Genomic DNA, 18,808 nt, shown 5'->3' on the forward strand with positions numbered 1-18,808 from the left:
CACAGAGTTTTTTTATGTTTTGAAACTTAAATATTTGGAATTTTCTGACTTAGCCCCAAAAGCTGGATTCCCAGGATACCTGAGAGCAACTAAGCACAGCACCGGAAAAAATGAGAAATAGGTTTTACCTTCTTTCCTCTCAAAAGTCTTTTTCTTTTGCCCATTCTTTTCCTTTTGGAATTGCTGTAAAATTCCAATATACTGAAACACCTTCGTTATCAAGATTGTTCATGCAGGGTCTGTTAAGGTCATGAGATGGAGTTGCCTGTTGCCCTAACTCTCTGAGGAGGACATTAGGGGGGCACAGTAATTCAGTTACAAATAATTAGGTAATTGTGATAAAATTCCTGCAACTGGATTTATTTCCTTTTCTCAAGACAAGGTCTTGAAATAATGAAAGACAAAGAAGTCGGGGTGGCTACACCTACTGGAGAAGTACCTTCACTTGACTGCCCTAAGAGCTGAGTTCATACAGCTTGCTACTTGTTGCAGCTGTAACAAGAGCTGTTGCATTTTTTCCTTTTGTAAAATGTATTTCCCTGGTTCTCCTTCGGTTGAAGTGATCCTGGAACCAACTACCTCTGTGTCACAGCATGCTGACACTACCTGTTGAGTCAAACGCAACTTTCAGAGATAAAACGATGCAAAATCCTCCTGAATCCCTCCAGTGGACTAATTTCTCCTGTTCTAATAAATATTAAATGAATGAATTGGCATTTCCCTAGAGCTGCATGGTATTATGACCTTCAGGTTTTACCACAGGACATGGCAGAAGCCTGTACACTGATTTGTTGGGCAGGGAAAACAAATGCAGAATTAACATTTGTTCTCTTTGATAGAACCAGAATTTGACAAGAATAAGTTACATCTCAAACCTTACCAACTTAAAAACCCTGGGGTCACTTCAGTAAACACTTTCTTGCTCTCAGTATTCCTTTTAGCCCAGCTATTAACTCTTCTGAGGCAACAGTGTTCGGAGAGTTCCCATCCCTCCTGGGATCAGGCTCCAGCAGTGACAGCGGTGACTCTCCCATTACTGGGGTAACCAGCAGTGATCCTGCAAAGTCACACACTGGCTCTGGAAGCAGCTGCTCCCAAAGTCCCTCTGGCAAAGGTCAGGGAACCAGCCAGGGCTCCGAGGTTCGACCGAAACCTCCTGGGACGGGCTTGCTGTGATTGCAATATCACTCTAATCAGTAAAATAGAAGCTTCTTCTCATCAACAGTTAATCACAGAACTTCACTTGCCTCTAAGTTCCTTCAGTTGCCTTGACAGATGAGAGCACAATAATATAAATAAGAAATGACAATTTGCCAAAGAAGGTTAACATAAGGTCACGACCTTTTTTTCTAGTTGACTTCTGCAGCTTATTCATGTGTGAAAACACGCTTTTGTAGCTGTAACCTCAGCATCCCTTACAGATCTGGACCTGTGCCAACAACTGAGCTTTAAAATTACCATTTAAAATGGTATTTATGTTCAGAAAATACCAGTTCTGCCTTTTGCAAAGCTTGAGCAGAACTGCTTTGCATTGGAATAAAATATTAAATGTCTATACATTTCACAGCATATCTCACTGCCATGGGTTGTCAGTGGTACCTCTGCTCAGCAAACAAGGAGGTATTGCACATGCATATATTTCCACTGCCTTCCTCAGACCACGTTACAGACACCTTTCTGAGCAAATCCACCCACAGACCCTGACCAGAAACGTCCCTGAAACACCACACACCAGTCCAGATCCACAGGGCACAGCGTCAGGCCAACAGTCATACACTAGTAAATGTCAAATCCTAATTTGTCATATTATTTGTGCAGTGATTTAAATCCAAATCCCTTCTCATCACTCATTTCCATCAGACACATGAAGAGCGGGAGGGAAGCAGGAGCTTTCTGTCACAATCTGTAATGCCTGTGCCAGTAACTGCCAGAAAATATTTCTCTGTCAGAGAAGCAAACTGAAGTTCTGAGCATGAAGGCTGGAGAGTGAAAGCTGCAGTACAACATGGAGATAATTAGTTTTGAAAGGCTAATCAGGTCACAGCTCTGGCTGGCATTTCTCTAGAGATGCACGTGCCTTCACCTCACCACAACTTGCCTCTCGGTGCAAGCATCCCTCACTGAAGTAAGGCTTTACATACCACACAACTCTGAATGTTATATCCTGCTGTAAGAGCCCCCAGTTATTTAGGAAAGACCCCTCAGCAGGAGCATGGACCCCAAAGTGTGGGGTGTCCCAGGCTGTGGTGCTCAATCCCCCTCCCCACGTGGTTCCAAGCAGCCACAGAACCACCTGAGGAAGGGAAGGTTTAGTCAAAGCTGAGAGCAATAACTATTTTAAGATTATCTCACCTATTATATTCTGTTGTCTTGTGCATATTCATGGAGCCTTGTGTCTTGCACACACCTCTGACACACTAGAAGCTGGAGATGCTGAGCATCCTCAGCTCATTCTAGACCCAAAATCAGGCTTTTGGGTCTCCAAAAAAAATTGCTCACAACCCCATCCCCCCATCCATCCCCCCTAGCAATGATTGATCAAACCAGTAGTATACTTCTTTATGTTGTTGGATTCCCTTCCTTAGCATTAAACAGCTATAAATGGCTAAAAAATATTTTAAAAAACCCAACAGTTATTTTCTGACAACACCTTTCCCTTTTGTCAGAAGGATGCTCTATTTTGTTTCTGAAAAAACACAATCAATCTTTCTACTAATAATGACTTGCTGAATAAAATCTGTGCTACTTCCATGCTGCTTTTCTAACAATGCACCTTATTTGTACCTTGGTTTATAAAAAACCCTGTACACCGATCGATCATTTCAGTCACCGGTGAAATAAAACCAACCATGAGACGAGTAATGGGAGCAGAACAATAGTGCACATCTATTTAACACTGGAGTGTAGACTGAGGGGCAACACAAAGAACAGTGATGCTGTAAAGGCAGAAAGAATGGAACAACCCAGAACGACGATAAGCCTTATTCCTGCAAAAACTCTGGTTAAACTGAACGGGAAGCTGTTTTACTCCCATCTGCAAAATGACTCCACTGGGCAACGCAGAGGCATCAATGAAACACCAATTCAGTGGCACGTCCTGAAAGACCTTCCAGCAGCACAGGCAGTTTTGTCTGGAAGCTCGCTTTCCCCTCATGTCATAATCAACCACTAAGTTACTCACACTGTAACATCTGATGGCCAGAAGTTGGCCAAAGCTGGCCTTTTTGCAGGTCAGTAGAGCCATGTGCTCCTTGTATTATCACCTCTGCAAAAGGTCAGGCGTATTTAGTGTCACCACTACTTCACTTTGTCCTGTGACTTGAGCCCTTCCAGTTTGTGTGTTTCCATTTTAGCCTAAACATTTCAAAAAGTGGCTTCAAAACAGCTAATTATATATTCTCTTGCAATTTTTGGTCAGATAAAATATAGCACAAGAATCAAGTATCTTAAGCTCTGTTTGAGTTTTTAAAGGATGTCAAAATGCTAGAATTTAAAGTATATTTTAAGAATAGATGAATTGTGCAGAAGGAACTTTAATTTAATTAACTATTTTAAAGAAAAAAGGACTCTTGCATGCCATGAAAATTAGGATTACAATGAGTAGGACCCCTGCTTTCAAAAACTTGGGGTTTGGACAACTTTTATGCAGACTTGAAAGCAGTAACTAGTCACCAAAATACAGACCTGTCCACTGGTTCATGGGAACATTACCATTCAGTGCCCAAAAGAGGTAGGAGCAGTCTGAGGTGAAGTAGCAGGAATCTGTGAATCAGGCATGGTGTTCCTGGGCTGAGCTCTCAAAAGGACAAACTGAAAGCATGGAGGATCATAACAAATGCTTCAATCAAAATAAAATAATCATCTACAGCTTGTTTACGCTCTCAAGGTGGATCTCAAGTGATAGGTTGCCGTAGAAAATAGTTCTATCATCTTTTAGTGAAAAAAGGAGCACAGCCAAATCGATTATAAAGTTAGGATAAAGCACGTGACAAGCAAGAAACACAGTGCTTTGTACAAATCTTAAAAAGGAGTTGGACAATGGTAAAAGGAAATCCTGGGAGAAAGGAATTTGTCTGGCACTGTGCAACAGGAAAAGCCAGAGAAGAGAGTTTCTTGTGAAAAGATGATAATACAATTCATGAAAACCTACCCTGAGATAATACAAAAAACCACCAATGGTGCAGTTACTGCAGCAATGAAATGCAGTGGAGGGTGGAATCCAGGCACATAGCAGAGCTCTCAAGATCATATGGCAGCACACACTCATGACCTGTGTGAGGGGAGAGCTCAGGAGGAAGGAACTGCTCTGGCCTGCAATCCATTACACCCTGGGTACCTTACACCTGACCTCCTCTGCCTTTTGCAGCATCTGATGATGCACAGAATGTAGTGACTGTAGGTCAACACATCAGCTGGGCTTGTTTACACCCACTCTGTTTACCAGTCAGAAGTCTGACCATAATTCAATATGTGTTCTAACACAAGCTTCTCTGATGTTTTCCTTCTGCACAACGTCAAGCTTTTGCATAAGAACGAATTTTACCCTATAATGCACTAACTAGACTTATATTTCCCTTAGGAAAAAGACAAATGGGTTTACATAGCATGTGGTTTTAAATCCTTTTTTATTCGGTTAATCTCTAGCTGTGGAATTGTGATTGAAATGTGAAATGTATGTGTATTTTCTGATAAGAACCATTTTGCTTTAGAGGCAGATGAAATATTATCAAACGTATACACTTTCCTCAAGTTTTTAAATTGATGATGGAAATCCCATAATCAGAACATGGCACGGCCAATCCAGGTTAAGTGATAACATTTTTTCAACAAAATAAAACAACCCCCCAACCCTTTGAAGTGTTCTTACAGTTACATCTTCATAATCCAGGCATGAGAAGATCCGCACTCTCCACAACTCGGAGCACACGCTCCTCAGCTGGCACCACATAAAAGCCAGCATTTCCTTCTCCTTTCCAGTGTCTCTCCTCTGATTCCTTAACAGCAGGGAGACACAGCACAAAAAATTACCTCCACACGATTTTCCATCTTCCTGCAGTTTCTGGCCAGCTGGACACTTGCAGTGGTAGCTGCCGACGGTGTTGCAGCACTGGTCCTGACAGCCCCCGTTCTCCACGGTGCACTCGTTGACATCTGCCAGAGGAAAGGGCACAGCAGTCAGTAAGGAGTGGGCACTGGCCATTTTTCCTGGGGATTTGAGGACAGTTGTGTGTAATTCCAAAGTGACAAAATGAGACAGTTACTGGGATGTACAGATAAGGAGTGAAGCAACGCCAGGAGCAGCAACTCCTGGATATCTTGCTGAGTGCCCCACCCCCCCAGACCAACCAAGTTGCACCAGGGTGAAGTTTGGACTGGATATTAGGAAACATCTCTTCATGGTAAGGGTTGCCAAGCTCTCAGGCTGCCCAGTGAAGTAGTGGAGTCATCATCCCTGTCGGGATCTAAAAGACAAGTATCATGGAATCCTTACAATTGGAAAACACCTCTACGACCATCGATCCCAACCATTAGTAGATGGGGCACTTGGGGACACATTTCAGTGATGGGCTTGGCAGTGCTGGGGGAATGGTTGGACTTGATGGTCTTAATGGTCTTTTAAACCTAAACAATTCTATGATTCTAAGAGTTGCAAGGGTGGGATTTTCCTCCCCCTCTTCTGCGCAGGTTGAGTGCAGAGTCCAGCCAGCTCTGGCTGCAGGTTCTACCCAACTGGCCAAATTCCACCCCTGTGCAGCAACATCAGGAACAACCTTTATACAGTCACTTCCAGCAGCCTCACTTGTGTATTATGTTGCTTCCAGCAGCTGTGGCAGAGATGAGAAACCTCTGAAAGAGTGTAGTCTTTTAAATCAATTAAGCTTTCTGTCTAACCTGCTTTCTGTCAGGCACTGGTATCTATACACCTTATTCACTTGATAAGTTACTGTTTGCCTGCATGCAAAATAGAACCTTACCCATTATAAATGAAGAACATTAAAGAACAGCATGGAAAAAAGAAATAAGTAAATAAGCAGCCTGTGGCAGTGAAAAATCAATAGCAAAGACATATGCTTTTTAACCCTGTACTTATGTACCCTATGTATGGAATTCCAAAGAAATCATCAGGCCCAGGATGAGGTTGAAGGTGCCAGATCTCTCATCCACAAGGCCTTTGGCACTGGTTGGGATCACACATTGCATTTGGGCTAGAGAGAATGAAAATCAGGAGGAGGAAGATTAAGCAAGAGAAGATAAGCATCACCATGACTGTAAAAACCACAGGCAGTTACTTCATATTAGCAGCACTCCACGTTCCCAATGGGGAAAGGAGGCTTTAAAAAAACCCATTTAATTAGTTTGGGAAGACAAATCAAAAAAAAAAAGAATTTCACATTCATGCAAGAGAGGTGAAAGCCTTTCAGCTGCAAACCTTCGATGTTAAAGACTAAGATTTACCAAGGTTTGTTAGTTCTTTGATGAGCTCGAGCTTCACTTTACTGGCTCATTTCTGATACTGGCTAAAAGCCACAGGCTAAAAGAAAATTTTTGAAGAGGTTTCAGACTATTAAAAAGCTTGTGGTGAAACACAAATTAAAAAGCTTAAAGAAAAGTGTGTGGTGAAACACAAATATTTGTGAAAGTGCAGCTGAAGAGGCACGAACTCACTAAAACCATCTCTCTTCTCTCCGGCTCCAGAATCTGTGCAATGACCAACACAAGGAAAACTTCTTTGTTCTCAGTGATGCCGAAAAACATGGACAGGCCACACAGAAAATAAAGTAAAACTCACTTACAATTCACTTATCTCAGAGCTACACAACAAACCCAGCCCTAACTCGCGTGAAGTCAACAAGGCCCTTCTCCATTTCACGGGGACGCAAATTAGACGGAAACTTTTCCGACAGGAGAAAAACACTCCCCCCTCCCCACTCCACTCCACTCCGAAACGCAAAAACAAATGGTACCAAAATAAGACGTGCGTCTGTTCGCTTCTCCTCGGCAAGAGACGGGGAGAACATATGACAAGCGACAGATTTTGGACATATTCCTCAAAGCACTGGAAGGAGGCAGGATGCTCCCAGCACCGCGCAGGAGAGCGGCAAACAGGCACGTTCCAAGTGATTTACTCCCCCCGCCTCACCCCCCAACCACCCTCACTCGCAGACATCTTGATGTGCCTCGTGGTAATAAACAGTAATGAGCCACATAATAACCCTGCTCCACAGCTTCGACTTCTGTTTATACCGACAGTATTGAAAACTAATAAAGTCTCTTGCTCTTTTTTCTTTTTTTTTTTTTTTTTTTTTTTTAATCAAAATAAAGGGAAGAGCTGCTTTGTTCTTCCACACCGTGTTTAGCACCCACAAACCCACCTGATCTCCCGGCATAAAATATTGACTAAATGAGGTGGCCTACGATACACAGCCCAATTTATTAACACCAGTGTCTATATTTTGAACCAAAATATTGGAAGGAAACCTTTCTAGCTGAGGAGCTAATCATTATCCTCTTGATTTCACTAGGCTATAATCCATTTGGAAGTGTACAGTGCTGTTGCATACTAATATATAGAATGTTTCTCCTTTGACTGCAGGTCTATTAGGAATCAGAAATCTTTTCCTTTCTTTTTCAACATGAAATGCCCTGGTCCAGCTATGAAAGTATTGGTGCTGTATGACTGAGAACTCATTTTCTACTTCTTCCAACTCTATCTTCTTAATGCTCCATCCAGGATTTTCTTGTCTCTACCTTAATGCTTGTTTTCATCCTCTGATGAAATGTTTTTATCCATTTCTTTGTTGTTTGTTTTTGTTTTTTTTTTACACCAGGCACCCATTGTTTTTTCTGTTTTACACACAAAACTTGATTTTTCATCCTCATGTCTCTTTAAAACAAATACCTTATTTAAAGCTGATCATCGTAATATAAACTATACTTTAATTTCTGAGTTAAGACACCAAAATAAGCTTTTTGATAAAGCTTTATCCCTATTACAGAGCACTTATATTTGAAGGAATACACTCAATAGGTATAAATTACACTAGTTTATGGTTAAATTCCATGAAGATTCGCTCTCTAAGCACCCACATCCTTCACTGTCCTGCCTCCTGTACAAGACCTTCTCCATTGTCTGCACCCTACCAAGTTGTTTTCTTCAACTCCATAATAAAAGGTCAGATGTTGCCTCAGTCCAAGAAGCACAAAAATAAATGAGCTGAATGTGAAGTAATAAAGAATGTGTTTTACATTTGTAAGAGGATGGTTCATGCAGCTCTTACAAGCCACAGTCAGCTGTTCCATATTCCTTAAACAGAGTAAGTCAGGATTTTTAAATCTGATCACAGCTTTGCCACTGGGGAAAAAAAAACACACCAAAAACCAAAACAACAACAACAAACCAAAAAACAAACACCAAAAAATAAACCCAACAAAAACAATTCTGTCAAATGATAAATAATTTCTGTCTGCTTTCCATATCCAATGTCATTCAAGGTTGCAAATATATTTTGTCTTCTGAATAGTGAGAAAAATGACAGAAAATTTCTGACATGTAACAAGTCTGCCATGTTAGGTCTGACAAAAGTTCAATGTTATCAAGCCTATCAATCCATCTGTAATGACACGCTGTAGGCACTTCAAAACAAGAAATAAATGTGATGTTTGCTACTGCAGTGTTTCCCATTTATTTATAGAGCCAATGTTGCAACACAAAAACATTATCCATGGGACACACTGGATGTGAGCCTTCAATCCTGCCATGGGAAGTCATAGGGAAAAATAACTGAAAACTCCTTTCATCTAGATTAACTAGATATTAATTTTATTAATGACCTGTCTACAAACTGTGGGGAAAAAGTCTACAATGTATTTTAAATCCACTAGTACGTTGAAATGTGGATTGTTGACATGTGTCCATGTCCCACACTACGTAAAAAGATGTCCTTGCTCCAAAAATCTCATCAAATACTTGATATGTAAGGTAATATGCCTTTTTTTTTTTTTTTTTAATGAAATGGACCATCTTTGCCCAATTAACCATGCCTAGGAGCTACGTGCTAAATGGAGAAGGACTGATCCCAACCCCTTACTTCTCTATACTTGTTTAATGCTTCTCACTCCCTGTCTGAAAATATCACACATCCTCAGCCCTGGGGAAAACAACCCTTCACCAAGTCTTCTATGAAAATCTAGATGATTTCAGATTTCCCACAAATAAATGAAAACTTCACATAAAAGCAGACACTGGACAAAGTGTTTTTCACTGGCAATTCCAATTTGAAAGCTAGCAGCAGTGACCTGCACTGTCACTAGCTCTCAGATGTAGAAAGCAGATGAACAAAACAATCAGTCTAGAAAGCAGAAATATATATTGGCATTGGGGCAGAAGTGTCCTCTACACTGAGCTATAGGTGAGGGCTGCAGCTCTGCAGGGTCTCCACATGCAGCTGAATTCAGCATCTTTAAAAACCAGTGGGGGATTAAGCCTGCTCTGACCAGAGGACTGGCCAGACCTGGGGAAGGAGAAAGCCCCTGCACCGAGCAGGAGCTCAAATCTGCAGCATGAAAACCATGGAATGAAACAACAACAAAATTTTGGCAACGGTTTGTATGTTTGGATCTGTGGAACACACCAGTTAACGCCCTGCCTAGAATTTAAAGCGCTCCTACTTTACCCATACAACAACTTTACGCAACATGCATTAACACAAAGACTAATTTTTAAGGCAGCAAAAGGAATCTCAGAGCTGCAGCCCGGTATTTCAAACCCATTTTCCACAGTTTCTATATTTATCGGCTGCATATGAGCAACAACTTTTATTTATTTAGCACAACCACAGGCAAACTTGCCTTTTTGGTGCCCAGCTCTGGGGCTCGCCCACGCTCTGACCCGTGAGCCGCCGACTCCAGAGCTCCCTGGACTTGCAATAAATCACTGGAGTGGAATAAAATCTGCAAAATCATTCACATTGTTATGGCAAGCCCGCATGAACAAAGCCCACCAGCGTGGAGAGGGAAGGTGATTTTGATTAGTTTAAAAGCATTAGGCTAAAACACCGAGCTTCAATTAGGGGTCAAAGTAACCAGAACTCATTATTTAGTGGGAAGACAGCATTTCACTAATAACAGTAATAACACTTGGGACTTTCTTCTGAAGACTGTGATGAAGGTGGTCTGATTTCAGGAATCTAAATGTTAAATATCTTTAAGAGAGCAGTTTGATTACTCTCTCTAAGAGGCACTGGCAGCTTATATTGACTTTTATAGCAATTTAGAGATGTAAATTCCTAACTCAGAAAACGTAACTCAAAAGCTGTCAGGTAAAAGAACCCTCATAATGGTTAGGATCAAAACCTGAATATAGTTTATCACATGCAACTTAAATGCCCTGCTATGTGCACCTTAATATATCTGAGTGCCTCGTACACAAAGATGTATATCTGCAACTATTTTACAATTTGCTTCTATAAGGAGATGGTATAGGCAAGTGTCTGCTAAGACAATGCATATTTGACAATTATTTATTTACAGATCTAAATAATCTGATTTGATTCTTTTTAAGTGCTAAAGATCCAGCGAATAGGTGCTTTATTAACTTAGGCTTTACACAGTGGGGTTTTTTTTTAAATTACAGCTTAGATGGTCCGCAACCAAAACCATAGGTCTAAAAAAAAAAAAAATCCAGAAACCTGAAACAGTTGATTTGAACTTTAAAGGCCACTCACTGCTACGAGAAAATGTGGTTCACACAAGCACACACACACGTAGATCACAGCAACGTTATACATAAATATAATCTAATGAGCAAACATACTGGACAGGCTGTCAGACACAACACTCACACCCCAAAGACTGCATTTGTCTTTCCCTTGGTCTGCTGCAAAAGCTTTGCAGCAGTTGTCTTTGAGCAGTAATTGTCTCTAAAACATAAATTACATACATCACTTCCAGCACTAACCATAAATTACCCGCCTGAATAGCAAACAAAGCTGCTCATTCTGATAGTCAGCGCAGCCCTGCCCGGGTATTGATTAAGCACTCTCAATGCTTTATTAGGTTTTCTTCCTCCCCAAAGTCAATAACAGGATGAATATTTCTTCTTGGGCCGTTATGAAGTATCGTAAATCTGAGCCATTATTAACAAGCACCTGATTAGTGGAGCAAACTTATCTGAGGGTTTGGCACAGGCTCCCTGAGCGTCACCTCCCGGAAAACACCCATCACTTCCACTGTCTCCATCAGCAGCTGTGGCACCTGTGCTCTCACAGCTTATCACCTCCCCTTTTTCATTTTTTTTTTGGCTTTTTTTTTAATTAAAGAAATTACTGCTGCACTCATTCCTCTTTATCCCCGTGTCACATTCCTACGTGCAGAGAACATCAGTCACCTAACGATTGTGTGCATGGCCCGTGTTCCCCAGGGATGTGGGTCTCTGCCATGGTTTGGTTTCTTTTTTTATTGGGGCACTAAGAACTTCCATTTAATGAATCTTAGATGCAAAACCAAAAGCAAACAAAGCTCCTTGTTAGACATACTTAGCTAGAATTCGTATTTCCTTATTAAAATCATCATCTGAAGAAAAAATAAAACCAAACACATTAAGCAACCATTTGCACTTGCTCACGTTAAGAACAACTCCTTTGAAGTCAGAATAAAATTCTCTAGGGGAAAAAACCAGGCTCAAAGTTTAAATAAGTTAAACAATAAGCTCCTAAAGCCCAAGGTGCTGCTGTGTTAGACTGGACTTATAGCTCATCTCGTGCCAGTGCTGTGGGTACAGAGATGGCCCCTTCCACCACAAGCCCTCACCCTCCTGCTCTCTGCTAACTACAGAGTAGACTCAGTTCTGAAACCTGGCATTTAAAAGCCCTTTTAACATCTCTATCCCTGGTTATGACAGCTCTCCATAACCATACACATGGCTACTCTCTCTCTTTCTTGTTCTTCTTTTCATTCCTAATGTGCTGCACATCGGTGACATTTTGAAACAACAACTTCCAAACCCAAACTTGTATGTGAAAAAACACCAGCTTTGATTTCTTTTAATCCCTCTTTAAGATTCTCTTTCAAGCAGGAACAGCTATTTCCTAAAAGTGAAATGCAAGACCTAAATCACGCCCAAAGTTTTCCTCTCTTCACCAACTAGAATAACTAAACCGAGAGGTGGAGAAAAAAGACCTATCACAGTACAATGAAATCCTGTAATAGTGCTCATTTTTAAACTATGTTTTCCCAGACAAGGTATGAATAATGCAACTGAACACCCCAGAAGATCTGAATAAAGCAACACCAGCCTAACGGATGTTAATTGGCAGCAATTGGGGCTGATTGTGGAGTGCGGCTGGAGCTGTGATTACAAACAGAGCTGATGCAGCCAGCCCAAACCTCAAGTACTGCTGCTGCAATTAAAGATATTTTATCAAATTAGACAAGTGTTTGCCTTTGCCTGCTATGATGGTTATGAGTAAAACATAAAAGCAAGCATCTCTGGCTGTAGGGCAGCTTCCCTACGTCAGAGCTCTGCCGAGATGGGTTTCTTTCTGCTTTGACTTTCGATGCCACAAAATGGAGCCTCCTTAGGAAGAATTTGGGACTCTGCAGTGACATCCTTAAAAACCCTTGCTTTGGTCTAGAAGTGCTTTTGCCCTAAAAATGCAATCTCTTTGTGGTATGTCTAACTTTTTGCAGCACCGACAAGTGTTGGTTATGCACACACAAACAAGGAAAGACTTTGAAAGTTTGATTCCACAGTATAAGCCCTTACATATCTTTGCAGGCAGGTAAACATTCTTCAGACATCATTTCCAAAGCAGTCATTATTAGTGAGACTTCAAGACTCAGCAACTGGATTTCTTTTATGTTTTGAATCCCAAAACAAGTCCAGTGGTTGAGTCCAGCTGAGCTAAATCCTGGTGCCCAAAGGAGATCACAAAGTGCACCTTGAACCCCAGACATCCTTCTGCTTTCCTGGCTGAGGAAGTCAGTAGAAGGTATCAGCCACCTGATCATGAACTAAGGCTGCTCTTTCCTAGTATTTTCTATTATTCCCAACAAGATGTTCAACTTTCCTCTCTTGCTCCTGTATCTCAAGAACTTCTGTCTTTCCTTCAGGTTCCATTAAAGGTCTAAAAATTAGGCTATCATCAGAATTGAATTTAAAATGGATAGAGAAAAAAATATTCTGGGTGATTTCTAAAAGCTTAGGATTTACAGTCATTTAGTTTTACAGAGGTCCATAAGAACTAATTGCTCTCACATTTAAAAATATAAAAACAAAAATCAAGGCTATGAAAATTTTTAGAGGTTTTCAGGCCAAGACAGCTGGAGAGTGTCAGCTTGTGACATGTATAAGTGTAAATAACCTGAAGGTACCCATGGGTTAGGTAGTGCCAACATCTTCAGGACCAAACACAAGATCAGATACCACAGCACTGGCATTAAAAAAGAATAGCAAGGAAGAAAAGGCAGCTGCTCATGTGTTCTGATCAACCTGAATTTTTAAGAGATTTAAGATGCTATGTCCTCTGAGGACCACTGCAATAGTCCAACACACAAACAACAAAACCAGAGAAAAAGATAGAGGTGTCCATTGCTGATGCCTTTCAGACTCCCCAGGAGAGAAGGTGAATGAGCCATTTCAAACAGAAATAAATGCTTGTTCCAGGTAAAACCTGTAAGGATGGGTCAGATTCTACCAATTCTGTGCTGGCATTCCATGTGCAACGTGGGATGCTCAAAAGCTCTGCTGTGTTATTGCTAAATATAGCAGCCACTGGAGTTTGTGACAGCAGGAGTGCGAGGAGGACGAGGAGCTCCAGCCAGCAGGGTGCAGGAACGGGGAACCGAGCGCTACCGGAACGGCTTGTCTGGAAATCAGCTCCCAAACTTTCACGTAAAGGACACTCAAATCACAGCTTTAGCTCCGAGCTGCACAAAAGACAACAAAAGAAAAGCCCTATTGTAAGTGCAGAATAAAGTAAGTGTTTATTCCGGCTTTTTCTGCCTTTGTGCTCAGGAGCAGAACTGATCGGTCTGAGAAAGTGAACGGCTCTTTTTATCTACACCTGTGAAATAAACGCCTCGAATCCAGGAGAGTCCTTTCCTCCACTGCAACACTATGGAAAAGGGACACCTGAAGCACTCCACAGCCAATTCTGATAATTCAATTCACACCAGGGCAGGCTCTCACCTGGTACAAAACACTGCCTGATGTCCTGGCAGGACGTGGGTGCCAAGTGACAGGTGCTGCTGCAGGGTAGAGAGCACATCAAACCCTCTCCTGCCCACAGTCCCCACCACAGGACCAAAGCCCCAAGTCCAGAAGTTGCTGCTTAACCTACAAACAGGGTGATTATTGCAATTGTACGGTTTGAGCAAGCTGACAAATTGGGCAGCTTAAATTCCAAGGCACTCCTATTGTAATAAGCCATTTCCTTACAAAATATTCTTTTTCATAATATAATTAACCCCAGGACTAAGCATGTGAGCAAATTAGTTCATTTTTCACATGAATAATGAAAACCTTTTTTTCCTTTTTTTCTTTTCCCAAACCATTACGAACAGAAATGAATGTAAGAAATTTCTTAGCAGAGAAAGGATGATGTGTGCCCAGCTTCTAGTTTAGAACAGGAATTCATTATGGAGAATTTAAATGGAAGCTCCTGTTTTCTTTTCTTATTTTTCTTAATAGTTGTCCTTGTTAGTCAGTCAAAAACTTTACTCATCCTCAGATCTAGCCTCAAATCAAAAAGCCTCTGCTACAAACTGAAACAGGTTAAATATTTCTTCTTTCCTATGTCCTCATGAATATTCCCTCCTATCTTTTTTCCCCCATTTCTAGAGGATCTTTCTAACAGTTCTGTGGGCAGAATTACTCACTGCCCTGACAAAAATCCTGCTCTAACTAGAGTTGTAAAGCCACCTCACTTTCTACTACAGAAAACAACATTTCTGTAATCATTTCCCTGCGTGGCTGAAACACAACCACACAACCAGGTCACTCTTTTACCAGAGACATAGACGAGAACCTATTATTTGGTTTACACAGATAGATGTTTAAGACACAGTCATTGTGTGTTCTAGTAACTGATCTTGTGTGTCAAGGGCAAAAAAACCCATGAGGGGAAAAAAAAAAAAAAAAGATTAAATCTTCATCAGTTTAATTTGTAAAGCAGCCCAAGGGAAGTCATTATTCCCAGAGATTCCATTACCTAATTTGTTTTATGAATTCTTCTAACTTATCTGACACCAATGGGTGCTTGTTAACTATTGCTTAATGTCCCCGGTGTGAGGGAGTCCCTGGGTGCTTTGGAAAGGCAGAGATGGCATTTAGTGCTGAAGAGGAGCTAAATATTTCAGAGAGGTCTGAATCCCCCTCATCAGAAACGGCAGTGAGGTGAGCATCCTTTAACTGAAAGGGAATTCCCACTAAGCAGGACACTTAAACTTGGATACAGAGTTAGATGAAGCCTGAGAAAAGGAGGGATGTACAAACCATTAACTTGCATGAAGATTTTACCAGTGACAAGCTCGAAGCAAAGAGCTGAAGGAACAGGATTTTCTTTTTCCAGTTAAATTAACAATGAGCAGCAGAGCACAGCTGTGATTCCTCGGGGCCTTTCCTAGCAGAACAGCACAGAGGTCTCCTTTAAAACAAATAAATCAGGCTCAGCACGATGGGGTAAGGCAGACACTCTGCAGAAAGAACAGTTTGGCAGCAAGTTCCCTCCACCTGACACCGGCATTTGAACCCAGGAGCTGCCCAGCTCCTGCACACACATGTGCTCCCCACCTGTAGCTCCTGGCCTGAGCACAGGCAGCAGGCTCAGCTTTACAGCCTGGGAGTCCAGCTTATAAAAATACGTGATCTCAAGGTTTATAAACCAACCAGTGTCAAAGGTGATCGCAGGCAGAAGTTGGAGGGCTGAAATTGTTAATCCTGCATTGCTAAAATTGGTTCGTACCAGAGCCAGAACGAGCCGGTTTTATGTAACCCAAACTTTACACTCTGGTTCCCAACACAAACTAAATTTGCCTTTCAAATCTCTCTGGATCTCAGGCATCTGGTTTTGATGGAGATCCATCACCAGTTTTTGCAAGGGGTATAACCAAAGAGAAATTTGCATTTGTGTTTTCAGCAAGACATCACTGTCTCAGTGTAAATAGTTTAAAACTTCAAAGTTGCTACATGAGTTGGTCTTTTTATACATGACCATTTTACACCTTCAAACATGTGTTCCTCTACTTCTCTCCCTGCAAACAGATGAAATATTTTATGTTCCTCACTATTAACAAACTGTGTACCATAGTAAAATCTTAAATAACACCACACTCCTGTAAGATTGTTGGATTGAGGATAACCAGCTCTATTTTCTGAGCAGCAGTAAGGTCCAAGTACTAAACTCAATACTGTTAAACAGAACATGTATTAGAAATAAGCTCAAAGTTTTAAAGATCTACTGTAGATGTTCAAAAAATTAAAAAACAGACAGCAAAAGGCAGACACTATCGGGGTAGAAAAATCTAAGCAAGGTTGTGAGATTGTGTGAAAATAAATCTGTATCCAGCTGACACTTGCGTGCACACGAGCACAGGTAAAAGACAAGTATATCCACAGATATGTGGATTGTTTGGAGTCTGAGTCCTGCTTTCAGAAGAGTGAGGAAATAAATCCATAAATATGTTTACCTTGATCTTTAGCTCACTCTTATGGACCACTCAGAGCATCTCATTTAACCAAACCTCTTCAAACCACGCGCTGCCGGCTCTTCAGCTTTTGGAAAAACAGTTGTGCAACGCACGTCAGAGGGATCCAAGGCTGAACAGCCTGGCCTGAACACATCCCAGACTGGGTTGAGCACGATTTCATACCAAGATTTTTCTTCCTATGTGCATAAACCCCCCCTAAGCGTGAGCATCCAGGTGGGATCGCCGCGGCCGCAGGTCGGTCGGTGCCAGTTCACAGCTCGGGTTTCCACGTTTGGAATTTCACCCTTTCAGTTCCAATCAGAAAAGAAATTCCTCACATCCAACCCAGGCTAATTACCTTTTTTTTTTTAATTTTTGCGTGGCAGAGACAGCCAAAGTCGTTCTGACGCACAAAAGGGAAGTGTGATCTACGAGCAGAGGACGTGTAGTGCAATGTTATGGATGGTTCTGGAAATCCAGCCAGAAAAATACGTCGCTCCCAACATCGTCTCTGTTGCCAACAGTTACCACCTAATGTTGTCTGAGAGACTGCAGTGATTTCGTGTTCAAAGGGAAAGGCAAAGCCTCTGGTGTCTCAGATACCACGCTGCCGTTACTGATGGCAACGGGGAATTTTTAACAACTGGAGAATATTCCTGGAGAATATTCCTTCCCCACGATGGATGCAGTCACTGCGTACGTCTCCCTGTGTTACTCGAAAAAACAACACATTACCCCAAAATCCTGAAAGTTGGCTGTGAAGTTTTCTGCTGAAGGAACGAATGGAGCGAGACTGCAACTTGTTCTTCAATTACAGGATACTTTAGTTATTAATTTTACTTTTTCTGTCTGCACTGCACCACCTCTTTGACCCACCTAGAAGCTTTCAAGGCTTAATTTTCCCGGATACTTACAACTCCTACTTTTACTAAATACTTTTACTTTTTCATTTTACTAAATACTTATATCTCATATCTCCCACACTATGACCATTAACAAACAGCGAAAAGAACTGACAACATGGGGATACTTCTCTGCATTTATTCTTTTAAACAAAGGAAATCTGTGAACAGTGGCCAATACAGGTAACTCTAAAACCTGGTTGTTTCACCACTGGAGCAAAACACCAGAGGTTCAAACATGGGAGAGTAGGAAGTTAATAGTTTACCTTATGTTCTATAAAACATAAAGCCAAGAAGGATTATTTGTGAGTATCAGACAACCCAAAATCATTAATGGAAATTGTTTTAACACCTGACATTTTTACCTAGAGCCAACCTTGGTGCTACTCTAGCCCACAGTTCACCTTCCTGCTGCACATTGCAGGAGTTTTAGTGAGATATTCTGTGGAGACAACTCCTGAAGTCTGGAGAGCTTCAACATAAACCTCTGCCAGGTCCAGCAGGCTACGTGCAGTTGAAGGGAGGTCATAGCAAGGTGGGAGTTGATCTCTTTTCCCAGATAATACTCAACAGGACAAGAGGAAATGCCCTCAAATTGTGCTGGGGAGGTTTGGATGGATACTGGGTAAAGTTTCTTCCCCAAAAGGGTTGTTGAGCCCTGGCACAGCTGCCCAGGACAGTGGGGAAGTCCCCATCTCTGGGGGGATTTAAAAGGTGAGTGCATGTGGCACTTGGGGACGTGGTTAATGGTGGGCTTGGCAGTGCTGGGGGAATGGTCGGACTTGACCTTAGAGATCTCTTCCAACCTTATCATTTCTATGATCACTGAATGAATCATTCCCACTTTCCACAGCCGAGTCTGGCTCCCTGTGGAGCAGCTGTCTGATGGTGCAAAGCAGCGAGGGATGTTGTGGTCCATGTTAGATGCTTGGACATCCACCTGTGCCATTCACCTCCAGAATTCATGTTTTAAAACATGGCTCTTTTCCCTCTCCTTTTTTTTTTTGTCTTTTTAGGGACCATTTCTTGAAATTCCTCTTGTGCATTGTCAGACTTCCCTAAGCCTGAGACCCATTCCCTTGTAAAACAGACCTCAGGTAGAGGTTCTTCACGAGGTGAAAAATATTTTTAAGCATTTTATTCCTTAATTGTTCCTTTTTCCCTTATTTCTTCCTTTTCCCACACCTCAATTCCCACACACTTCCGATTAAATTAAAAAC

General features: G+C 41.6%; 1 protein-coding gene across 6 annotated transcripts in view; it reads right to left on the minus strand.

Moving 5' to 3' along the window:
* Positions 1 to 18,808, minus strand: part of LOC126636387 (multiple epidermal growth factor-like domains protein 6) — a 192,771-nt gene that overhangs the window by 83,793 nt on the left and 90,170 nt on the right. For all 6 annotated transcript variants that reach the window (XR_007627951.1, XM_050308503.1, XM_050308502.1 and 3 more), the window contains exon 5: positions 5,029 to 5,151. Coding sequence is in view for 5 of the 6 variants with exons in the window: in XM_050308503.1 (XP_050164460.1) it covers positions 5,029 to 5,151 (123 nt within the window). In the remaining variant the exon portion in view is untranslated. The remainder of the gene's footprint in view (positions 1 to 5,028; positions 5,152 to 18,808) is intronic.

This window comes from Myiozetetes cayanensis, unplaced genomic scaffold (genome assembly GCF_022539395.1).
Source record: "Myiozetetes cayanensis isolate MyiCay16 unplaced genomic scaffold, myiCay2020 scf13, whole genome shotgun sequence".
Classification (NCBI taxonomy): domain Eukaryota; kingdom Metazoa; phylum Chordata; class Aves; order Passeriformes; family Tyrannidae; genus Myiozetetes; species Myiozetetes cayanensis.